Source organism: Cervus elaphus, chromosome 2 (genome assembly GCF_910594005.1).
Source record: "Cervus elaphus chromosome 2, mCerEla1.1, whole genome shotgun sequence".
Taxonomy (NCBI): domain Eukaryota; kingdom Metazoa; phylum Chordata; class Mammalia; order Artiodactyla; family Cervidae; genus Cervus; species Cervus elaphus.
The window spans coordinates 25,898,806-25,925,720 of NC_057816.1; the positions used below are offsets into that span (position 1 = coordinate 25,898,806).

General features: G+C 36.0%; 1 protein-coding gene across 1 annotated transcript in view; it reads left to right on the forward strand.

Annotated features, from left to right (window-relative positions):
* Positions 1-26,915, forward strand: part of PRMT3 (protein arginine methyltransferase 3) — a 122,832-nt gene that overhangs the window by 16,266 nt on the left and 79,651 nt on the right. Inside the window, exons 8-10 of the mRNA XM_043875092.1 lie at positions 1,968-2,033; positions 10,713-10,834; positions 23,288-23,387. Of these exons, the coding sequence (XP_043731027.1) occupies positions 1,968-2,033; positions 10,713-10,834; positions 23,288-23,387 (288 nt within the window). The remainder of the gene's footprint in view (positions 1-1,967; positions 2,034-10,712; positions 10,835-23,287; positions 23,388-26,915) is intronic.

A 26,915-nucleotide genomic window follows, 5' to 3' on the forward strand; every position in this document is an offset into this window, starting at 1 on the left:
GCTGACTCAGTCATTCTGTCCACCTTCATGAGCCTGTGTTTTAAAACATGCTGTTACTTATATCAGTAAAATTTATAGCATATAATTTTTCTGTTGTCTTTAGTCTCATACTTAAATTTTTAAAATATTTGTAGGAATAATTCCATGACACCATGTACTAGTCTTAAAAGATTATTTTGCTGCTTAATATTGAGAAGCAAAAGAACCCCTTATTCTTTTGTGTTTCTTAGTTTTAATAGGTGAGTGCAAAAGATTATTTTATTTTTGTTTATTACCTTATTTTATATTGAACAGTTTTAGTTTTTTGTTAGAATAAATTTTTAGAAATGGTTCGAGGGCTTGTCTTTAATTTGTTGGATTTTCACATTTAGTGGATTTTCCTCTCAAAAATTCATTTATTAAATCAAACCTCTGCTATGTCCAAAGCACTGTGTTTAGTATACTTTGAATTTCATTGCACCAGGGTGAGCATATGAGTGGAAGCAGATGGATGTGTAGGAAGAGCCGGATGAAGGTTTATAGTTGAGCTGAGCAGCAGTGCATGGACTTAGGACGGGAGTTGGGGTGCTAGTGGTTAAGTTAGAGCCATGTGCTTGGTGAGAGCTTTCTGAGTGACTGCCTTCTTGACTGATGTTCACCCGTTGTGGGTTTTGTTATGTCAGCAAAAATCACTGGTAATAGTGTAAGAAGAGTATAAAAATAGTAAGAATGTATGAAGTGGTATTTTATTTATAGATTTTTACTTATTGTTTAAATTCACTTGACTATTAGATTCTCCTAATAATTCTTAAAATACATAAATTTAATAAACCTGATTTAAAATTTTGTTTGTAAAGCAGTTAGAACTAATTCCATCAGAAAACATGGAATTAATTATGGAATCCCCCCTTTTTAGATCCACTAATTAAGTAAAACAACTTTTAATTTACGACTTCCTTTATATATATGTATCTTTTTTTTTTTTTAATTCAAATATTGGCATAAACATGGTTTTGTCAGGGATGTGAATGGTATAAATGTTGTAGTGTTTGGTGTTAACTACTTTTTACCAAGTGTGAAGTTTAAAATTCCTGGTTTGAGATATTTTTATCAGACTTGTTTTATTCCCTTAGCAATTGTGCCCTTACTGCTTAATTTGCTGTCAGTACATGTCTCAGCTGAGGTGATTTAAAAGGGAACCGGCACTGTTCAGGAACCAGCATAAATGTTAACGTTCATTGCCTGCCTGGGGCATGGGTCATGTGAGATTCTGGAGTGGAGAAGTCTCATAATGTGGGCTGTGTGGCTCAAATGATTTACTTTTAGGCTTATAGGCTTTTAAGCATCATTTCCTGCTACAGACAGTTCTAGAAACAAAACAGGATTATAAATCATGTAGATGCTGATCAATGACTTTCTTAGAAAACTGTACTCAGTTTAGCTTCATTTTTCCTTATGTAACTAATTTTCACATCTGTCTGTTTTGTCTTTTTCCTCTCATTTTAACCTAGTTCTACTACAGGGAATCTGGCCCATTAGTATTAATTATCACTTGAAGTCTTATAGTGATGGTGCATGTCAAGACAAAAATATGTACATTTTTAAGAACTTAGGTCTTATTTTACTTTCAGTGATGTTATTAAATGTTTTCTTTGTGTGTTGTTGCTCTTACTATTCTTATTTTCTTTTTGAAAAAATATTTATTTGGCTATGCTGGGTGTTAGTTTCAGCTCACGGGATCTTTAGTTGTGGCCTATGGGATCTAGTTCCCCCACCAGGGATCAAACCTGAGCCGCCTGCATTGAGAGCTTGGAGTCTTAGACACTGGACCAGCAGGGAAGTCGCTATTATTTTCTTCTAGCAAAAAAAGATTAAACGTGGGTTTCCAGGCAAAAAGTAGCTATAGAAACGTATGTGATAATTAGCAGATATCTTCTTAAAAATTTTATTTGTAAGTCTAACGTAATGTTTTCCTTTCTTTGCCCTAGGACAAAGTACGAACCGAAAGTTACCGAGATTTTATATACCAAAACCCACATATCTTCAAAGACAAGGTGGGTAGCATAGGCTACAGAATGACGTGTCTCACGTGGATCTTGGGTAGCAGAAATCCTCTTCGGTCGTTGTGACAGCAGTTGATTTCGTGTGTGTGCTGTGCTTAGTCGCGCCGTGCCCCACTCTTTGCGACCCCGTGGACTGTAGCCCGCCAGGCTGCTCTGTCCACAGGGATTCTCCAGGCAAGAATACTGGAGTGATTTGCCATGCCCTCCTCCAGGGGGGTCTTCCCAACCCTGGGATCAAACCCTGATCTCACGCATTGCAGGCGGATTCTTTACCTTCTGAGCCACCAGGAAAGCCCAAGAAAACTGGAGTAGGTAGCCTATCCTGTCTCAAGGAGATCTTCCTGTCCCAGGAATCGAACCGGGGTCTCCTGCCTTGCAGGTGTATTCTTTACCAGCTGAGCTACCAGGGAAGCCCGATTTCATGTATACTGGCTTTATTTGATGGAAGACTTTTATGATACTGATCTGTGGTGCAGAATACTGATAAACAGAAATGCTGATTGGTGTCATTCAGTACACTTTTTTTTAATTGAAATTCATTAATTATAGTGATTTAACTTAAACTTTGCTCAGTCATGTAAGTTTTGCTTAAACCATGTTTTTGATTTACTGTGATTCTTATAAATTTCAAATGTACAAGATAAACCCCATATCAAAGCATTTAATTATTTTAGTTCACATTAATTAGTTAAAACTTAATTTAAAAACTCATTTGGTAAGTAGGGTCAAATATTTTAAGGTAGACTTTATCTTAGGTGCTTTTTTTTGAGACCATTTTATGAGATACTTTATATTTTACAATTAGTGTTTATGCTGCCTCTGGTTATTTCAAAGATGCTCTTTCATGGTGTGTATGAGTATGTGTGTGAAATTTGTGTCAAATATTTTTTCCTCCCTTGTGAATTTTTCCATTTTTTCTTCACTTTCTCTTTCCCTCCTTCTCTACATTGGCATGTTACCTAAGAGTTCAGGTTTTCTATTTGTTCCACCTTACTGGAAGTTAGTCCAGAATTCAGTCAAGTATATGATTCTCTCTGCCACTCACATACCTTTGCTTGGAAATTTTCCCCCTCTCTTTCTACTTCAGGGGCTTCCTGATGGTAAAGTATCTGCCTGCAGTGAGGGAGACCTGGGTTCAATCCCTGGGTCTGGAAGATCCCCTGAAGAAGGGCATGGCCACCCACTCCAGCATTCTTGCCTGGAGAACCCCATGGACAGAGGAGCCTGGTGGGCTATAGTCCATGGGATTGCAAACAGTCAGACACAACTGAGTGACTAACATACACACACACTTTCTACTTCATGAATATGTATATTGGTAACATCAGGTTTTCACAGTTCCCCTTAATTTTAAAAGATACTTTTCTAAGGTTATTTCATGGACCTTACATGATATTGCGGTAGTGACCCACAACCTTAAGATATTGAAAAGACTGTTTTCCTGCGTTTTTGCTGCTTGGAATAACATAAAGAGAGAGAGACTGGCTTTTCGTTTTCCATACCTGTTTCCTAAGAGCTGTGTTTAACTTGTGACTTAGCTGAGTTGGAGATGTGAAATTTATATGGTTCTGATATCTTGTGGCCAACACATTACCTATAAGGTAATGGTGGCGTCTGTTTCTTTGTTTTGCTAATTCCCCAACAGGCAGATTATTTCATTTTTAAAAATATTAGTTCTTATCAGTTCTTTGTTGGCCTTTTTATTTGCTTTTTATTTATTATTATAGCGAAGACTTATCATTTTTTTAGTAGTTTTTATATTTGCACCTATAATGCTAGAACAGTTTATTTAATATCTAAAAAAACACTTTCCAGTGAAGCAAATAATGTTACTATTAAAATTTTGCTTTATACTTACGTTAGATTGTGCCTAGGTTTTTATTTTATTTTTTCCTTAATATGTTGTATACAATTTAAACATGTACTAGTCTGGGAATCACTAGTTCTGCCTGGCTACTCAGGATCCAGCCACATAATAATTTTAGACAGTGGTGAGTCTCTGTGCCTCATCTATAGAATGATTTTTAAAAAATTTTTCTGGTTCTAAAATTTTAGAACTTCTGTTTTTATAAAAACAGTATCTTTGAGCTATCTTGTAAAATATTTTAATACTTTTTGATACGAATGCTGTAAATACTTTTTGATACCAATGCAGTAAGAATTTTTTTAAGTAAACATAGTTTCTTTTTCAATATGCTCTGAGTAGACTTTTGTCTTATATTACATAAGAAAATAGTGAAAAGACACAAGTATTAGTAATCATAAGATTGATCAGGAAATTAAGTAATTATGAATATTTCTATGTATATGAAACAAATCGATGACCTGTACACAGTCATTATCTGCTTTTAATTTTTTATTTGTAACTGTTATAGAAATACCGTATACACTTTTGGACAAAATACATGACCATAGAAAATGTGTAAAGTTTGTTTTGTCTTATACTTACTGCTCTTGCTGAAGCGATTAAATCTGCCACAGTTAGGAGAGGGATTAATAATAAATTGGAAGTGTTTTCCTTGGTATTTTGCCTGACATGTTTTCTTTTATCAATGTGTGGCTAGGTTTGCTCGGCATTTATGGTTTCTCAAGAGTATAATGTAAAATATGTATCAATTTCTAACTCTTTAAAGCATATACAGGATATAATTCTCTGTAATTAACAATTGTAATCTAGAGATTTTATGTGATTTGGGATACTCTTCTTTGTATTATACTATGGCTGCAGATGTAGAAAATATACTACCATACATTTAAGTAGTGTTCGATTATTTATAAAATATTTTCAAACATGTTGTCTCTTTGCTGTATAATATATCTGTAACTAGGGATGGTAGGTATTTATCTCCATTTAATCCATGAGGAATTTGAAACCAATAGGTTAAAGGCCTGTCCTAAAATAGGCAACTAAAAAGATAGAACTTGAAGGTTTTAGTCCTAGTTAGTGCCCTTAACCCTGTGCCACTACACTTTAAGGAGAAAATAATTAGGGTGGGATTCGTTAATGACATTTTAATTCTCATTATTTTTCATGTATAGGTCCTGTGTGGCATGACAGAACGTGTTCATGAAGTTATTTAAATACAGTTCTTTTAAAAAATGTATGGAATAACATGTCTTCCTAAGTTTTACACCATTGTTTTTGTTTTCATTTTTCTTCATTAGGTAGACAAATTTCATATCACAGCTCTAGCTTCTGTATCATATATTGTTTAGGGCATGGTAGAGATTTATTTTTCACAAAAGGGATTAAAATTAAAATTTCTTTTCCTCTCCCTCCATCCTTCCTGCTTCTTTTCCTTCATTCCTTTCTTAATATTGTTTTAATTCACAAAGCTCCTGTGGAGGCCATATGGTTTCTCAGATTTAATTTAACTTTGGGTGCCATAATCTTGTTATCACTCACTCATAATTAATTTCTGTTTGTAGTTCATTGAAGAAATTCACAGTTTGGTGCCTTTTTTATGCTTTTGATTATTATCTACAGTTAAAATGTTTTATATACATTGCTTCATCGTTTTATAAAATAACATTAGTGTATTCTGTTATCATTCTCCCTCTTTCTTGGTTCTATCAAGTTTTAGTTTATTTGCCCAAATACCTAAATCTGAGCTAGATGTAATAAATAATTAGTATGCAACTAAAAATATAATTTAAGTATGCACTTTTAAAAAAGCAGTTTGACCTGTGTTTGAGTTCCAGCTTTACAAATTACCCACTGTATGATCCTGAATCTGTTACTTTCTTTCTCTAAAGCTCTTTTTCCTTCAGAAAAATTTAAGTAAGATTTTATATATATATGCCTATGTATATAAATTATGTGTGTGTGTAGTTTTACAAGAGAATACATACTCTAGCTGGAGTACGTTATGTGTATCCTGCTGTACTTAGTTGTCACTTAGCAGGTTCTCTAAGATAATCCCTTATTAATGTTATTTTAATGGCTCAAAAATTCAGTGTAAATTGTCCATAAGTTCTAACTTTTTGTATTAGAAATAATGCATGTAAAATATAAAATATTAAAAATCTCTTTATAAATGTAGGAATAGAATAATAAGATAAATTCTAGCAGAGGACTCTCTGGGTCAGAAAGGTTCTACCCTGGATGGAGTTAGTCCTGCCAGCTTGTCTTTCCAGAAACAGTGCATGAGTGTTGATATACAATATTTCCAAAAACCATTGACAAAGCACTGTGCTGTCAAACTTGGTAAATTCTACACTGATCTTTTATTTTTAATTTTGAAAATATTTCAATGAAAGTTTCTGGGAAGTCATCATTTACTGTTGTGTTGTATATATTTTTACATTTTATTATCATTTTATGCCAAGTAATATTTCAAGTTGATATATTATAACCATACTATAAATATATATGCTCTGTGTTATAGTATTTACTTGATGATGTGGTTAGTATATTTTATTTGTAACTTTACAAAATGGTCTTGCAGTGGTATTTTATAGATTTCATCTTACAGTTTTGAACTTTCTTAATGTGTGAAGTGGTTATGTTAAAATGTGCTGACTCACCCAAACAGGGAACATTACGGTCAGGGACACTCGCATTCTCCCTTAGCGGCCTCAGCCTTCTGAGATGGGCAGAGAGGATAGGGGACAGAGTAACAGCCTTTTGACAACCTTATATCTTCAATAGAAATTAAGACTTTATAGATTCTCTCCTCTGGAGTCAGTTCTGTTATATTTTAAAAGTGTAATGGAACAGACTTCCCTTATACTAGTAAACAGTGCAGAAGATAAAATGCATAGGAACAGACTTTAACTAGTATGCAGGACTTACATGAAAAAGATTTTTAAAAAATCCCAAACTCCTGAAGAACATAAAAGATGATTAAAACAAATTGAAATTCTTAACATGTTCCTGAATAGAAAACACAAAATGAAATTGTCTGTGTTCTGTAAATTTATATTTTAGTTCAGTCCCCATAAAAATACTAAGACTTAAAAAAAAATAGACAAACTGATTCTCTTATGCTTGTGGAAAAATGAATATATTACCTAGTGAAAAAGTAGTTGTTGAACAATGTACTAGATTCTTTTTTAAAAAAACTTTATTTTATATTGGAGTATAGCCAGTTATCCACTGGATCATCAAAAAAGCAAGAGAGTTCCAGAAAAACATCTATTTCTGCTTTATTGACTATGCCAAAGCCTTTGACTGTGTGGATCACAATAAACTGTGGAAAATTCTGAAAGAGATGGGAATACCAGACCTCCTGACCTGCCTCTTGAGAAACCTATATGCAGGTCAGGAAGCAACAGTTAGAACTGGACATGGAACAACAGACTGGTTCCAAATAGGAAAGGGGGTACGTCAAGGCTGTATATTGTCACTCTGCTTATTTAGCTTATATGCAGAGTACATCATGAGAAACGCTGGGTTGGAAGAAGCACAAGCTGGAATCAAGATTGCCGGGAGAAATATCAATAACCTCAGATATGCAGGTGACACCACCCTTATGGCAGAAAGTGAAGAGGAACTAAAAAGCCTCTTGATGAAAGAGGAGAGTGAAAAAGTTGGCTTAAAGCTCAACATTCAGAAAACTAAGATCATGGCGTCTGGTCCCATCTCTTCATGGGAAATAGATGGGGAAACAGTGTCAGACTTTATTTTTGGGGCTCCAAAATCGCTGCGGATGGTGACTGCAGCCATGAAATTAAAAGACGGTTACTCCTTGGAAGGAAAGTTACGACCTACCTAGATAACATATTAAAAAGTAGAGATATTACTTTGCCAACAAAGGTCCGTTTAGTGAAGGCTATAGTTTTTCCAGTGGTCATGTATGGATGTGAGAGTTGGACTGTGAAGCAAGCTGAGTGCCGAAAAATTGATGCTTTTGAACTGTGGTGTTGCAGAAGACTCTTGAGAGCCCCTTGGACTGCTAGGAGATCCAACCAGTCCATCCTAAAGGAGATCAGTCCTGGATGTTCATTGGAAGGACTGATGCTGAAGCTGAAACTCCAGTACTTTGGTTACCTCATGCGAAGAGTTGACTCATTGGAAAAGACCCTGATGCTGGGAGGGATTGGGGGCATGAGGAGAAGGGGTTGACAGAGGATGAGATGGCTGGATGGCATCACCGACTTGATGGACAGGAGTTTGAGTAAACTCCAGGAGTTGGTGATGGCCAGGGAGGCCTGGTGTGCTGCGACTCATGGGGTTGCAAAGATTGGGACACGACTGAGCAACTGAATTAACAGCCAATTAACAATGTTATGATAGTTTCAGGTAGACAGCAAAGGGACTCAGCCATACATATACATATACCCATTCTCCCCCAAACTCCTCTCCCGTCCAGGCTGTCTCACTGAGCAGAGTTCCCTGTGCTATACAGTCGTTGTTGGTTTCCATTTTATTTATTTATTTATTCTTTTTTTTCATTTATTTTTTAGTTGGAGGCTAATTACTATACAATATTGTAGTGGTTTTTGTCATACATTGACATGAATCAGCCATGGATTTACACGTATTCCCCATCCCGATCCCCCCTCCCACCTCCCTCTCCACCCGATTCCTCTGGGTCTTCCCAGTGCACCAGGCCGGAGCATTTGTCTCATGCATCCAGCCTGAGCTGGTGATCTGTTTCATCCTAGATAATATACATGTTTCGATGCTGTTCTCCCGAAACATCCCACCCTCGCCTTCTCCCACAGAGTCCAAAATTCTGTTCTGTACATCTGTGTCTCTTTTTCTGTTTTGCATATAGGGTTATCGTTACCATCTTTCTAAATTCAATATATATGTGTTAGTATACTGTATTAAAATGGCTATACTACCCAAAGCAATCTATAAATTCAGTGCAATCCCTATTAAGCTATCAACAGTATTTTTCACAGAACTAGAACAAATAATTTCACAATGTGTATGGAAATACGAAAAACCTCGAATAGCCAAAGTAACCTTGAGAAAGAAGAATGGAACTGGAGGAATCAACCTGCCTGACTTCAGACTATACTACAAAGCCACAGTCATCAAGACAGTATGGTACTGGCACAAAGACAGAAATATAGATCAATGGAACAGAATAGAAAGCCCAGAGATAAATCCACGAACCTATGGACACCTTCTCTTTGACAAAGGGGGCAAGAATATACAATGGAAAAAAGACAACCTCTTTAACAAGTGGTGCTGGGAAAACTGGTCAACCATTTGTAAAAGAATGAAACTAGAACACTTTCTAACACCATACACAAAAATAAGATGGTTTCCATTTTAAATAAAGCAGTGTGTACATGTCCATCCCAAACTTCCTAACTATCTCTTCCCCCCAGTTTGCCCCGCTCTGGCAGCCATAAGTTTATTCTTTAAGCATGTGAATCTGTTTCTGTTTTGTAAATAAGTTCATTTGCAAAGATTCACTTACATAGATTGAACAATGCTCAGTTGCTCAGTCGTGTCTGACTCTTTGCAGTCCCATGTACTACAGCCCACCAGGCTCCTCTGTGTGGGATTTCCCAGGCAAGAATACTGGAGTGGGTTGCCAGTTCCTCCTCCAGGAGATCTTCCCAACCCAGGGATAGAACCTGCATCCCCTGCATTGCTGGCAAATTGTTTACTGTTGAGCCACTAGCGAAGCCCCATAGATTGAACAATACAATAGATAAATTCTAGTTTTGTTTTTCTTAGAGTGGCTTCCTAGGTGGTACAGTGGTAAAGAATCTGCCTGCCAAGCAGGAGACGTTTCACAGGTTTGATCCCTGGGTCGGAAAGATCCCCTGGAGGAGGAAATGGCAACCCATTCCAATAGTCTTGCTAGAAAAAGTGCTTCATGGACCTGTTTAAAATTCTAAAAGAGTGTGTGTGTCCTCTCTCCTTGCCCTAAGCTCTGCTCTGTGCTTGAGTTTTCTTTATTGCACTACTATTCTCTGTTACGCTCTATTCTTTATTCTTAGTTGTTGCTGAGTATTTTGCTTAATGTGTTTCCCTGGTAAATTTTTTTTTTTTTTTTTTTTTTTTTTACTGTGAACCATGCAGATTTCATTATTACTATTCTGGGAAGAACCATATGAAATTCTTGATTAGAAATAATTGTTACACTCCAATCCCCAATAACATAAATTTCATTCTTCTTACTGTTTCTACCATTGATAATGAATATCTTTTTGAAAACTTAAAATTCTCAAGTTACTGAATTCTAAAAGCCTGTTTTTTATTGTACCTCTATAATTAAAATGAGTTGAATATTAAACTTTGGAAGTGGAGTGGGTATGACAATATTCTGTATCCATGATTCGTTTATAACCTTTTCTAAATTGTATTGGATCAGACTATCCTGCTTAGGTTAATTTCTGGTACTCAAACTTGTTAAAATTTAGAATTACTGAACCTAAATTAGAGCATACATACAATAAGGAAATAAAAGGCAGACTACTTCCCTAGTAAGTTTGTGGGAATTGCTCATTTCATATAAAACATTTCTTAAATTTACATTGTTGCCTATGATTGCAATAAACTGTGGCCAAAAACAGTTATGAATTTAAAATAACGTAATTATATGTTCAATTTACCCAAATAGAAATTATTACCATGTTTGACTGGTAAAGTTTAAATTTTGTTATCTATTCCTAGCCAGAAACATCATCATATATGAATAGGATTTAAAGTATTAGACCTTCTCAATAACATTTATTCTTTTTCTTTTATTATTATTCCAGGTAGTTTTGGATGTTGGTTGTGGAACTGGAATTCTCTCTATGTTTGCTGCTAAAGCAGGGGCAAAGAAGGTTCTTGGAGTTGATCAGTCTGAAATACTTTACCAGGCAATGGATATCATAAGGTAGATGCATTTTAAGGCTTGAGTTAAGATTATTTTTAAATTTGATGATCAGTAGATTTTCTTGTCTTTAATAGCTGTCTGGTGCAGACCTAAGGCCCTTATCTTTCAGTAAAATTTCATTCCAGCAAAATAATATTTTAAGTTGAATTGACCTAAACATGTTTGAAGTATGAACAATCTTTTCACTCCTCTTATTAGAATTATTTTTATATAGTTTTATGTCTTTTCAATTATGACTATGAATATGCTAATTATAATAAATTAGAAATCGTGGACGTATAGGGTAATGTTAGAAGATGTACTACAAAAGTCAATATATTGGTAGTAGTTTGTTTACCAGATAACAATTCAGCTAAAAGAAAACTAAAGGTTATTGTTTTCCTTTTGACAGTACTGGTAGCCCTGTGCCTCCTCAAATTAAAATGTGAAGTCCAAAATGGCTACACACAGAGTGGATTTAGTTTATCCCCTAAAACTTAATTTTGTTCTCTAAAAATACGTCCTCTCCTTGAGGAATTGTTAGGCTAATTGAACAGTGGTTGATTTTACAGTTGGCTTATATTCTAGTAAGAAGACCTTTATTTGAACTACAGCTTAGAGATTTTGTTAGTTGTGTACTTAACCAACATATGTTACATGTTGCATTTTGTGTGTTGCATGTTACATGTTACATTTGAAATTTAGGAATAATTTCCAAAATAATTTTAATAGCAGGCTTCTCAGCAATTCTTCCCCCCGCCCCAGGGTTATTGAGATATAATTGACACATAACATTGTGTGAGTTTAATGAAAATATATTATAAATGTATTTCTTTGATACATCAATGTATTAACGTAATAGCTACCACCATAGTGTTAGTTAACACCTCCACTGTGTCACATGAAATATTGGGTTGGCCAAAAAGTTTCTTCCAGTTTTCCCTCACATCTTACAGAAAACCCCAAATGAACTTCTTGGCTAACCCAGTAATTACCATTTCTTTTTTGGAGGGAAACATTAAAGCTCTACTCTCTAAACAACTTTTACCATGCTTACATTAGATTCTTGGTAATGATCCTTCAATGGTCCTCTCACTGATGCATATATTTTATTCTTAAAATCGATTAATGTTGATCTTTTCTGATTTGTATAACATTTAAATAAACACAATTGTGTAAAATGTTTAAGGTTTTATTGCATAGTGTAGAGTGTAGTGTTGTGGTTAAGCATGCAAAGTTTCAGGCTTTCCTCGTGGCTCAGAGGTTAAGAAACTGCCTGCAGTACAGAGACCTGGGTGCGATCCCTGGGTTGGGAAGATCCCCTGGAGGAGGGCATGGCACCCCACTCCAGTAGTCTTGCCTGGAGAATCCCATGGACAGAGGAGCCTGTCGGGCTACAGTCCATGGGGTCGCAAAGAGTCAGACATGACTGAGCAACTAAGCACATACATGAAAAGTTTCAGTTGGACAGTGTTGAGTCCTTGCTCTGCCCCTTCCCCATTGTTTGAACTTCGATTAGATATCTAACCTCTTTGAAACCTCAGCTGTTTCATTGTAAAAATGAAAGTAATGATGACAAGGAGTCATTAATGGTTATGAGCAAGGTAAATAAGTTGTAAGTAAAATACACACCTCAATCTCTTTGGTGTATTGCCTGACCTGACATGTAGTAGGTATTCAGATGTTAGCAACTGTTACTATTAACAAGCACCAAATGAATGTTAATGAAAAAATGACATTGCTCTTCCTTAGATTTTTTCATAGATGCTGGTGGTTATTATTTTCATAATCCAGAATATGCATATGTGTTGCATATGTGTATACAATTCCATAATCTGGTAAAATTTTTTTAGTTCTTTTGTTACCATTAACTATAACATCATCATTTTGCGGGTTCCTTAAATAGCACCCTCTCTTGCTTGTACCTTGCTTTCCAAATAGGTGTGAGAACTGCTATCCCAAAGAAGAGATTGTTTTACGTAAATTAACAAAATTTATTGTTGATAGGTTATGGTAAGATATTTCTATTAGAAATATGGAAGACCCATGTTCATTTATATATTTGTCATTTTTGATTTCTATGAGACTAGATGTGCTCTTATTTTTTTTAAACAATAATTTTAAAAAATTGTTTATTTTTGGCTGCTCGGAATATTTGTTGCTGTATGCCGACTTTAGTTGTATTGAGTGGGGTCTGCCCTTTGTTGTGGTGTGGCGGCTTCTCTTGTGGAGCATGGCCTCTAGGTTTTGGGATCTGTAGTTGGTGCTCGTAGGCTCTAGAGCTCGGGCTCAGTAGTTGAGGTGCATGGGATTAGCTGCCCCATGGCATGTGGGATCTACCCTGTCCAGGGATTGAACCCATGTTCCCTGCATTGGCAGGCGGATTCTTAACCACTGCACCACCAGGACGGTCCAGTGTATTCTCATTTTATCTTCTGTGAAAGAAAAGGATGGTGATACTACTCATTTGATTTTCATTTTATTTCACAGAAGCCCTAATTCCTAGTGACGTTTTAGAAATACATTTTTACAATGATTATATTCAGATTCTTTGTGTATAAAATTTAGTGTTGGAATATACAGAAATTTTACATGAGAGCATTTATTGAAAATGACTTAGCATTCATTTTTAGGTACTTTAACTTAATAATAAAAGTTGCTAACATTAACTTAGTACTTCCTATTGAATTTTTTTTTGAGGTAGGTACAAAAACAGTATAATATTATTTTTTTAGTAGAGATTAAGAAATTGAGACATGGAGAACACATCAGTTTATTTGTAGTACTGCCAGGATTGGATCCCATAGTTGATCCTGACAGCCAGTTTACTATGCTGTGTCTCCATTGCACTGCTCAGAGGGCACATATTTTATTGTGGCCAGTAGTTTGCTTTACTTAGAACCTATAGCATTTGAATATTAGACCTTTTTGTTTTGGATGAGCCGACATTATACTTTTCTTCAAAGATGTTCTACTTTGCCTTTTTTATATCGTGAAAAGATAAGATTGTTATTTCCGTAGTGTTCATAGCATCTCTTCGTCGTTTTCCATTCAGAAACTTGAAATTTACACTGTGGATGAAATAACCTCTGTTATTCTGTTTGTGGATGTATCTATAGAAGAATTTTCATGAAACAGTTTATTGTTAATGTCTGCAGCATTTTCTGGCCCATTTTTCTACCAGATGAGAAAGCAGAATAGCATACTTATCTCAGCATCTAGAACCATGTGACTTGATTTCTAACTTCGGCTTTTTGACTAGCTTTATGATAATGGGCAAATTGCTTAACTTCTTTAACCCTGGTTTCTTCATTTATAAAGTGAGGTTGATGGTAGTATCTGTCTCACAAGATTGTTATAAAGATTGAATTCACTTATAGTGCTTCGCAAAGTGGCTGACATGTAGTGAAGTGAAAGTTGCTCAGTTGTGTCCGACTCTTTGCGACGCCATGGACTCAAATCTGACCCCTTGGACCCCAGGCTCCTCTGTCCGTGGAATTCTTCAGGCCAGAATACTGGCAGAGGGTAGCCGTTCCGTTCTCCAGGGGATCTTACCAACCCAGGAATTGAACCCAGGTCTCCTGCATTGCTGGCGGATTCTTTACGATCTGAGCCACCAGAGAAGCCCGGTTGACATGTAACTGCTTACTAAATGTTAGTAGTAATTATGATAATATTAATAGATAATTATAGTGATATGTTTGATTTGGCACCAGGGCCTCCAATAATACTTTACATTTGATTGGTTATGTTTCTGAAATGATCATTTCTTGCCACTATCCCACCAACATATGCTGACTCTCTTTTCTTTATTCTATTTCATGATCTCTATTCTTTTATACCATAGAGTTTCAAGCTTTAGTCAGCTTTATTATGTATTCACTCTCCTCCCTTGAAATCTACTCTCAGCTTCTCTTATACTTGTCTATTATTGCACTGGAGCTTTCTAGAACCATTATCAATCAATGAAAGCAGCTCTTCTGATTAGCAGGCTGTGAATTGTCATTAGCAATTCTGAGGCTTCTTTTGCTGCCAGAAATTTGTACACAGCAGGATTTCTGTAAAACTCCCTAAGCTTACATCTATAACAAAATACTTTAAATTCTAAAAGATGGATAGTGTCCCCCCGCCCCCCAGCTCTGGGTAGGAAAAAATTTTTATTGTACCAGTCATGGAACTAGATTTCAACCAACAAAATCTACCACTGGCTATTTTAAGTCAAACTGATTGAAAGGGGATTTGTTTTGTTTTTAAATGTATTTATTTTTAATTGGAGGATAATTGTTTTGTAGAATTGGGTTGGTTTCTGCCATACATAAAATATGAATAATTACATGTTTCATATTCTTTTAAACAAATTCAACAATCCTTGAATTGTGCTCAAAAAGATGATAAAATAATTTTATCTCTTTTATTTAAAAAGGAGATATAGCATTTCTAAAGAAATGAAAGATGTTTTGTTAGCAGGGGCAAATAGAACTCAAAGTAATACATGGGAGGAATGAGAAACTGTTTTTTCTTGCTCTCACTTTACGGTGAGTGATCATTCCAGAAGCATAAACATCCTAAGGATAGCAAAGCTATTCAGTTGTCAGGTGATCATATCCAGTGTTCACCCTGAGGAAGCAGAGGTAGCTTCTGGTAATATTTACCTTTACTTCTGACTGCCTTTGGTTTCTCATTGACTCTGCCGTGGAAAGCTCATTATTCAGATTTTTGGATGTTTTTGCAAAGTTTTCATAAGAAGGTTGATCTGTCATATGACTATAATGCAGTACTTTCAATCTCAGTATGACTTTAAAAATGCAAACTTTTATTACCTGTGCCTATTTATGCCTAGATCTGTTGTCATATTCATGTAAGTGTTCTTCTCTAGATTCTAGGACAAGAGCTTTATCTTCTTAATGTTTTTAGGCACTTAGTAACTTAACACAATGAATTTAAAGATAGTGGTGGTATATGTAAGATTTGGACCAAGATCACAAAATATACCAGGATATATTCTTGAAGTAAGAGATACCTGTCATATCTTGTCTCATTATTCATTATTTTTGTTCATTTATTTATGTATTTGTAGCTGTGCTGGGTCTTTGTTGCTGTGTGCAGGCGTCCTCTAGTTGCAGCGAGTGGGGGCTACTCTTTGTTGAGGTGGCAGCTTCTGTTGTAGAGCGCTCTAGCTTCAGTAGTTGCTTGCGGGCTCTAGAGTGTAAGCTTAGTTATTGTGGTGCACAGGCTTAGGTGCTTCATGGCATGCGGAATCTTCCCAGACTGGGGATCGAACCCATGTTAACAGAGTTGGCAGGTGGATTCTTTTTTTTTTTTTTTTTAATTAGAGGTTAACTCTGCTTTACAGTGTGGTGTTGGTTCCTCCCTGCATCAGCCACAGGTGGACACATGTCGCCTCCCTCTTGAACCTCCCTCGCACCTCCTACCCCGTCCCAGCCCTCTAGGCTGTCACAGAGCACCAGGTGGACCCCTTGCGCAGTACAGCAGCTTCCCATGAGTTACCCGTTTTACACATGGTAATGTGTATATTTCAGTGCTACTCTCTCAATTCGTCCCTCCCTCTCCTTCCCCCACTGTGTCCATAAGTCTGTTCTGTCTGAATCTCTATTCCTGCCCTGGCAGACGTATTCTTAACCGCTGAACAACCAGGGAAGTCCTCTAAATTTAATAGAAATAATAAAAGAGTAAGTGAAAGCTGAAGGAAACTTTGAACCAGTGATGAGGATAAAAATGGTTAAAAACAATTCGCTGCTCAGAAGTCTTCTAATGAAGGTGATTAAGATGGTTTACATGGAAACTAAATTCTGTTTTTCTCACATCCTGCCACCTCCTTAATTTCCTGTCTACTCAATGGTCCTGTCTTGGGGATCCCATAACTACCTACTAGTTCAGTGATTGACTGGAAGAACTCACATGATTCAGTATGAAGTTGTATTCACAGCTTCACTGCTAAGATTTATTATAGCAAAGAATACAGTCCAGGGACAGCAAAGAAAAGATAACAGTAAAGAGGTCACATACAGGCTCCCACAAAATCCTTTCTTCTCTGCAAGGGTCACGCAAGATGTGCTTTTCCCTCTAGCTGTGAACCTCAGAGACTCTCAAGAGATGCCTCAACCCAAGGAAGTTTGAGTCTTAAGAGTTTATGGTTCTCAAAGAGAACTGAGGGCATAGGCACATGACCGCTGTGTGATTAGCCATTGTGCAGTGGTGTCAGATGCCAGGTGCATACCAGGAATCTTCCTGTTAACTTTACACATGCTGTTCTCCTGATTTGTCTTGGTTCACATCTTCAGGTGGAGAAGGCAATGGCATCCCCATTCCAGTACTCTTGCGTGGAAAATCCCATGGATGGAGAAGCCTGGTAGACTGCAGTCCATGGGATCGCAAAGAGTCGGACACAACAGCAACTTCACTTTCAATTTTCACTTTCATGTATTGGAGAAGGAAATGGCAACCCACTCCAGTGTTCTTGCCTGGAGAATCCCAGGGACAGCGGAGCCTGGTGGGCTGCTGTCTATGGGGTCGCACAGAGTCAGACACGACATCTTCAGGTGTATCGAATAGCATCATTAACCGGTAAATATAAGAATGTTCAGGAGTTTTGTTTCTAGGGTTTGATCAAGAATTGCCATGGTTACAGAGATAAGAACCAAGGGAACAGACCTGCATTAATTCTTCTCACAGATTAAAATTGAAAACCTGGGGTTGATACTTGACCTTTCCTTCTCTTTTACCAGCAGACTTACTGGAGATAGAGTCCTGATGAGAATCCTTGCTGTTTCTCAAATCCATCCCTTTTCTACTTGTTGATGTAACTTAAATCTATGCCTTCATTCACATTCTTGTATTTTTTTATATACTTACCTGAATTAATGCATTTGCACATAAGTAGCTCAGTTATTCGGAGAAGGCATCCCACTCCAGTACTCTTGCCTGGAAAATCCCATGGACGGAGGAGCCTGGTAGGCTGCGGTCCACGGGGTCTCGAAGAGTCGGACATGACTGAGGGACTTCACTTTCACTTTTCACTTTCATGCATTGGAGAAGGAAATGGCAACCCACTCCAGTGTCCTTGCCTGGAGAATCCCAGGGATGGGGTCCCACAGAGTCGGACATGACTGAAGTGACTTAGCAGTAGCAGCTCAGTTATTTGGCTCTCTGTCATCTCTCTCTTAGTGTGTCCAGGTTGATTTCCCTACCAGCTCTCTTCTCTTTTAAATAAATAAAGGAGGGAAGGGAGTAAAAAGATGTTTTTGTGTTGGGAGGATATGAGAGTAAAATGGAGAAACTAAAAGTTACCTCTGATCCTGGTATGAGATCTCACTATCAGCACTTTGGTAAGGCTTTTTAAAGACTTATCACATGAAAATGTAAGCTTTACTAGAATATCAGCTCCCCAGGGTTAGACAGTGATTTTTCTCTTATTCATGGACATACCCCAACCATCTGGAAGGGTACCAGGCATGCAGGTATTCAGTGTAAATACTTGTTGAATCAGTGAATGGATTTTCAAGACCCAGGATGTGAAATAGTCAAAGCTTGCTGGAAACCCATTATCTTTCTTCTTGAATTCGCATTATTCTCTAACCTTTTTTTTTTTTTCCATTTTATCAGAAGCTAAGCTATTGCTAACTTTAAACAGTAAATGTCCTCAGTGTTAGCTACATGCCTATAAACAGAAATTATACATTTGGGAGGGAGACAGCTCATGAAATACACTTGATAAAGGTAATTGGCATATGTTTTCTGTTATCTGCCTCAGAAGAAAAGAGAGGGATCTGTTCTGGGCAGCACTTTAGTCTTCTCTGATGTGTGCACTGAGCACTGGGTCCTTCCTCACAAGTTTACCAAAATGATTTGATTGCTCTTTTTGCCTCCGCTGAATTGTATCTTTGGTTCTTTGATATTACCATCTAAAATCTCTATGCATTTATCAATTTACTACATTTTGTATCACTTTATTGTCATTTCGGCATGCTTGGGGAATAGGAGAAACATGTATGTTTGGGTGCCATAGTGAACTGAAAACAAAATAATATTATGCCTTGTATATTTTTGTATCATGGTATTTCCCCCACCCCACCCCCATATGCATTTTGAAAAAATAATTATCACCTAGGTATTCTTCTAGCTGAATTTTATAGTCATTTTGTCACCAACTTTAAATGCCATTTAATTGATAAGATGTTCATTGTATGAACACTTGGTGGTACTTTATGCTGTTTACACGTCTGTTTCCCTGCTAGACCATGTTCTTCCTTAGAACCTAGACTGTGTCTTTTTTTAAATCAAAATTGCATTGGGCAGAAGTACATTACAAATTTGATCCTGTTTTCTGATTCTAAAAATCCTGAAATGGCTCCTCATTGCCTCTAAAAACTAGACTCCTTAGCATTACCTCTTACTGCCTCGCAGCTTTGTCACTACATGCTGCCTCTTGTTGCTCTGATCATACTAAACTATAGCTCTTCAGATTTGCGATTTGTCTTCCATACACACACATATACACACAGGCAGTTTGTGCATACAGAGATGAGGCACCCTCCTTTACCCCCATATTCATATATATCTTTATGGATACTCTGTCTTTTTCTGGTTAAACTCGAATGTCACTCAGTTAAGGTCTTATTATATTAGCTTCTATGAAGCCTGTGTTCTTTACCTTTCTGAATGCCTTAGACCATGTTCTTAAGTGCACGGACTCTCTCTTATCTCTGTAAGCCCAGTATCAGATAATTACTCGTGATGATGCCTCTGTATCATGAAATAAAAGTTAAATTGCTGCTTTTGAGATAGGAAATAATATAGGATAGTGATTATTGCTCTAACAAAATATTCACTCAGAAAAATAATTTCAATGTTTATTGGATTAGTTAAGAGACTTACTTAACATACCCTTTATATTATGGTGTTGTATTTCTGAGAATTAAAGCTATGCTAGTTTTTGAGCAGGTGTTTTCAGAGATAGAATTCATTTGGAATGCTTTTATGCTAACGTAATGTTCAGTGATTGGCCTCTTGAGAGAAGAAAAGTAAGTAAAAATCTATAGTTTTTTTTTTTTTCCATGAATGGTAAAATCAGGTGGTGATTAAGATGAGCAGGCTCATAAAAGGGGTTATCTCTGTGAATCATGTCTGTGTTGCAATGTTTTAATACAGAATCACTGGGAATTATGGCCTTTTGTCTTTTTTCTATGTATTCCCTGAAATCTTAATCTTTCCAGTTGTATTTATATTCCAACAAGTAATTACTGAGGTAGATAGGATTATGACTTGTAGCAGACAGTAAACAGCCTGAGCAGATGGGCTTTTACAGGACATGTCTTGTTTCAGCATGAGCATCCTGAAAATATTTCTAAGGCACTAGGAACATTTTGATCTTCTAAGAAGATTGCTCTTTGTTTCTTTTGATGTGTTTGTAATTGTTAAACCTTAATAGAATATTTCAGTAAATGTAATCAACTACAGCAATTCCATTATAGAGAATTTTATTAAATACCTCTTTTAAAAAGCTCGGATATGATATATAAGCATCCTTTTTAACCTTTGTGTGAAATATACATATTAAAAAGTACATAGCACATAAATTATGTGGTAACATAGGTACAAATAAGTAATAGGAAAGAGAATATTTCCAGCACTTTAGATTTCCTCCCATCTCCATCTGTCCTTTCTCAGTAAGATGCTCTCCCTGCTTGATTGAGGTAGTGACCATCCTGGCTTTTGTAGTAATCACTTCCTTAATATTGCTTTATATTTCACTTTAATCATTTATTGCATTATTTTGGTCTAGCTTGTTTTGTTCAACATTATTTTTAGTGTTCATTCATGTTTATTGTTACATAGAATGGCATTGATTAGTATATCCCAATTTATCTTTTCTATTCTTGACGGGAATTTTTGTGTTTTCCAGTTTAGGCCTATTTAGAATGATTTTGTTATGAACCTTTTTGTCCATGTGCCTGGTACACATCTGTGGGGTATATATTTACAAAATACTTCAGACTTTAGGGAATATATATCTTCAGATTTTCTCGGTGTTGCCAGACTGCTTTCCAAAGTGGTAATGCCAGTTTATACTTCTACAATAGTATATAACTATTCGGGTTGGCATTGCATACCATTAAGAATTTTTTCCAGTTGGTTGTGTAGCAGTGTCTCATTGAAATTTAAATTTGCATTTTTGTGATTGTCAATGTGACTGAGCACTTTTTCCTGTGATTATTGGCATTTGGATTTCCTATTCTGTGAAATATGTGTTTATGTCTTTTGTTCAGGTTTCCATTGACTTGGGCCTTTTTCTTATTTATTTGTAGACAGTCCTTATTCTGTGTGTGTGTTCGAAATGTTTGTAAGGTTAATGTAATGAAAAAATTCTTCTATCTTGCTTTTTTACTCTCTTCAAGTATCTTTTGATGTACTGAAATTCTCAGTTTTCATGTATCATCATCATTGTTTATGGTTACCACTATATGTGAATTGGGTAAAAATCCTTATGGAGGTGTTTTCCTATATTCTTGTGTAAAATTTTATAGTTTTTTTTTTAATATTTAGATTTGTAATCTACTTGGCATTGTTTTTGTATATGGTATGAGGTAGTAGTCCAGCTTTTTAAAACTTAGTAGTAGTAGTATTAATTTGTTTAAAAATGACCTAGTTGTTCCAAAGACCATTTTTCCCCCTCTACTTTGTACTGTCATCTTTGTCAGGAATCAAGCATCCATATGGGGCCAGTATAACCTTTATACCAGAACTCTACTAAGGCAGAACAGAAACTTCTAGGTCAATCGTTTATGAACATATATGCGGAACATCCTATTCAAACTATCCGAAAACTTAAGTGAGCAGTGTGTGCTGAGTTGCTCAGCTGTGTCTGACTCTTGCAACCCCCTTGGACTGTAGCCCACCAGGCTCCTCTGTCCATGGACTTCTCCGGGCAAGGATACTGGAGTGGGTTGCCTTGCCCTTCTCCAGGGGATCTTTCCTGCCCGGGTCTCCTATATTGCAAGCAGATTCTTTACCTTCTGAGCTATCGGGAAGGCCTATTGAGCAATATATTGGAAGGTAAAGTTTATCCCAGGAATACAAGTTTGGTTAAATTTGAGAAAATTAACCAGAAAAATTCATTAATGTATCTCAGGAAAGAAAGTTTGATAAAATTCCATATCCTTTCGGTCTATATATTAAACTCTTAGCAAACTAGAATTAGAATGTGTTATATGATAACATGATACAGTGTATCTCCAGAAACAAAAACTACAGCCCACAACTTGATGAAGTTTTGAAAGTTTTAAGTTCAGGAACAGGACAGGGACACTTGCCGTCATCTTTTCTATTCAACACTGTAAAGGAGATCCTGGACAATGGAACAAGGCAATGAAAGATACAAGAATTGGAAATGAAGGATCAAGACTTTCCATGTTCCCTAGTAATATGTTTATGAATATAGATATCAGAAATAAACTATCAGTAAGTTATTACAGCAGTAAAAGTATTAAGGTGCTTAATATTTTATTATGTATTTTTAATTTTTAAATTTGACATAATTTTTAAATTTGACATGATTTACAGTGCTGTATTAGTTCCTGGTGTACAGCAAAGTGAATCAGTTATACATATATATATATATTCTTTTCCATTATGGTTTATTATAAGATATTGAATATAGTTCTCTGTGCTATTCAGTAGGACCTTGTTTGTATCTATTTTATATGTAGCAGTTTGTATCTGCTAATCCCAAACTCCTGCCCTTTCTTATGCTAATCTTATGACCAAACATATAAAACTATCTAATGAATGTTCTTGGACAAAGTTAAATAATTTATGATTGGAGGAAAGTTTCAAGTTTATGTAACATGTTATTCATGTAACATTGTTATTCATGATAATACCTTGCTGTTATATAGTGCTTGAGGATGTGCACATAGCTTTCACAAATATCTCATCCTCATAACAGACTGTTAATAGAAGTGTTAATAGTTTGGGAAGGTATCTATTTCTGTTTTACACACGATTTCAGGCTCAGTGAGATGTTACATAATTTGTTGACAGTCACTTAGCTGACAAGTGCTAGAGGACCTGGAATTCAGCATAAAGCTTCTGGCCCTAACTCTCTCTGCTATGGCAAACTACTTCCCTTTAAAATATACTTTCGTTGTCTGGTCTGTTTCCACCTCTCCCTTTAAAAAAAAATTTTTTTTTTTTTTTTAACTTTATTGACATGCATTCTTAATAGCATTTGAGTTTCTTTCATGCTGTACTTTTAAACACTGGTTCAGCTGTATTGTATTAACCACAAACATTCTTGGGGGTTCATGAAGTGACCAAAGAGTGATTATAATGCCGGGAAATAAAACTTTGAAAAAACATACTTTGAGTTCTATAAAGTAATAAGAACAGTAGCCAAGAATTTTTGTAGTTTGACTAGTTTTCAGAATTTAATTTATCCATTATGGCATTTTTCAGATTAAATAAACTTGAAGATACTATTACACTAATAAAAGGAAAAATTGAAGAAGTTCGTCTTCCTGTAGAAAAAGTGGATGTTATTATATCTGAGTGGATGGTAAGTGTTTGCACACAAAACTACTATTAATTTTTTTTAAAGGCAATGAATAAAGTAGCAAGTGTTCTGCATTTTATTATATTTGATAAATGGCAGAATGGTGGCATTATTTTAAAAATAGCTACAGTCTTTTTATGGTGGTGTATTCTGCAGTGGCACTTATTTACTGGTAATATGTAATCTTTAAGAAGAGAATAAATTATCTTTTTAAATTTTAAAGTCATAATACTACTTTCTAGATTTGTTGAGACCTAACTATGTTTGCCTAAAAGCCTCCAAGGATTCTTCAAGGATTTATTAAGACTGTTCATGTCAAAATAATGTGGTGTTGCTACTGTTGTTGTCATACTGAATAGCCTATCTTTCTGATTTCTTTGGTCATGTGTCCTATACCACGTAAAGTGAAGGTGAAGTCACTCAGTCGTGTCTGACTCCTAGTGACCCCATGGACTGCAGCCTACCAGGCTCCTCTGTCCATGGGATTTTCCAGGCAAGAGTACTGGAGTGGGTTGCCATTGCCTTCTCCGTGAGTTATTGAAGTGAAGTCGCTCAGTTGTGTCTGACCCTTTGCGACCCCTTGTACTGTAGCCCACCAGGCTCCTCCGTCCATGGGATTCTTCAGGCAAGAATACTAGAGTGGGTGGCCATTTCCTTTTCCACCTATACCACATAAAATAGTATTTATTGGCATCATTAAAATAATGAAATAAATGTATATTATTATATAACTTTATAATTTGCTTTTAAAACCATAAATCAAGGCCAAAGTATTTATAAAGTGTCTGTAAAGTAAAATTAATGGTATTTGTCAACTGATTTGACTTGTTGGTATGCCACTTCTATTAAGACAAGTATATAGTAGTTCTGCATAACCATTTGGAAAGTGTTAAGGTTTTTTTTTTTAAAGAAACTATATTTGATACCTGTATTTTAATTAAGTGAATTTATCAAAGCTTCTTGAAAAGAATGAATTTTGCTTTATAATTATCTATAAATTTCGAATAACAATTCTAGCAAAATAGCTAGAATTAGGGCACTTTTGAAATGTTCAGATTTAATGTCGTGATTTCAGTTCAGAGCCTGTGACAGTCACTGTTGTTAACAGTTACTCTTTTGCATCTGAAACAGTATGTTGAGTTTTTTCATGCTAAGGTTGGCCTCTAACAATTCTTGATCACAATACCCTTGTTCTTCTTTAACCAAGTAATGTGTGTCCGTACTCTGATTTCCCTTAAAAATTGAGTGAGGAGGAATGAATTTAGTTATACATAACTGAAAATCTAACATCTCTTTAAAGACTACAAAAAGGTGCTTTGGAGAAAGTGCATTTGAGGCATCTGCTTGACAGCAACTTTAAGTAGTTTGTACTAAGTGTTGCCTAATGTAGTGCTTATTTCTCTAAGGATCATTTATTTTTTGGGGGAAATGCATCTTTTAAATTACCCCAAATTACACTGTAAGCAAAATAAAAGATAGACCTTACTAAAACTTCCTGTCACCTCAGTTAACCTGGTGATAGTTCTTGACCAGGCTAGCAGAATTATCCTTCTGGATATTGATGTTTCAGGAACTTTCATTTTGAAACTTGAATCACTGTCTAGAAGTATTAATTGTCATTCAGTCTCTCAGTAATGTCTGACTCTTTGCAACCCCGTGGGCTGCAACACACCAAACTTCCCTGTCCTTCACTGTCTGCAGGAGTTTACTCAAACTCATGCGCATTGAGTTGGTGATACCATCCAACCATCTTGTCCTCTGTTATCCCCTTTTCCACCTGCCCTCAGTCTTTCTCAGCGTCAGAGCCTTTCCCAATGAGTCTGCTCTTCGCATCAGGTGACCAAAGTATATGAGTTTCAGCTTCATCATCAGTCCTTCCAATGAATATTCAGGACTGATTTCCTTTAGGTTGGACTGGTTTGATCTCCTTGCAGTCCAAGGGACTCTCAAGAGAAACATTAATATGAAATTGAAATCTTAGAGCCAGTTAGTATAATAACAAAAACCTAGCTAGTTTGAGTGAATTTATGAGATTGTCACAATTATGATGTAAACTTTATTGAAAGGTGTGCTGATCTTGGGCTTGTTTTCCCTAAGATTCATTTTACACCCTTCTTCTGTTTTCTGCTGTCTGATAGAGAAGGGCTAACACTGCAGGTGGCTTTTTCTCAGCTCCTGTGACAGCCAACTTCAGTTGGGCTTGGGGAATCTAATAGGAAACACTAATGGGAGATTTACGAAAGGAGAAGTCAGGGCATTTTCTTTTTTTTTTTTTGCCTCTGGTGGTGTTGCTGGCAGAAATTGTTTCTTTTGTGGCTCCAATTCCTACCTGACAAACCTCTCATAATTCCAGCATCCACTGTGTGACCCTGACCCTGGGCTCTTGTTGCAGTACTTTTTTATTTTGGGGGTTTGGTCAGGAATGATCTCTGCCTCTATCAGGAAGTCAGTGTCATGCAAGCAATACTGAGTCACTGGAACCTGAGATGAAAAGGGTACGTTCTTTGCAACTGAGATGCTTTCAGAAACCCTTCAGAAAGGGGAAAAAACACATGTGTCCAGCATGTGATGGCTAAGAAATTTCTTTTTCTCTGCACAAAGGTGTAATTTGAGAGTTTGCATTATCTTGCTGTCAGCCTTTCCTTGTATACATCAGTGAGGTTGGTGTCTAGTAGATCTGTTACACGTTGGAGCATTAGACGCTGTAACTTACAGGTGATAGAGTCATCTTTGTGGCTTGGCAATATCGTTTATAATATATTCTAGATCCTCTCCCAACTTTGGTACATATACTAGAATTTGTGAGCCTCGATGCTGGAAAATTCTAATTACGTAATTAAACAAGAAGCAAGTATGCTTCCTAAAATACATCCAACATTTCTTCAGATATTCCTACTTAAACCCAAGTTGTTTAAACAATGATTTTTAAAGCCACATTTTCTTGAACCAGCATTTTAGAATTAAAATATCTTGCATAGAATCCTGACTTTGGAAGTTTCTTTTCTTTTTTTTTTCTTTTTTACATATAGCAGTAGAGATGCAAAAATTAGAATAATTAAAATTTAAACGATGGCATAGTGTTTTTTTTTCTTTTTAAAAGTATTTTGAACAAGAAAGAACCAAAAAAAAAAAAATAATGTACCTTGAAGAATTGGACACAGATGTTTAATGAACTTGTAATCCAATATAGCAATGTAGGCATCATATATTGTAGAGATGTACATCTGTTTTCTTCAGCTGTGGTCCACTAACTCTTTCATGGCTTAATTTAGATATGTTTTTTGTCTGCAGCTGTTCATGAGCTTTGCTTTTATTTTTCAAGATGTTCTCAGATAAGAATGTGTTTTTAAAACCCAAATCATTGTTGTTAGCATGTCATTTAATAAACTTGCCCCTTAGATTTACAAATTTCCGTATTTAGGCCTCTCTTTAATTTTACATTTTCATTTTTATTGAATGAAATTTCTATTTGATAAAATTGTTATCAGTTGAATAGAAAGTTTAATTTCTACAGTATGTTACTATGTATGC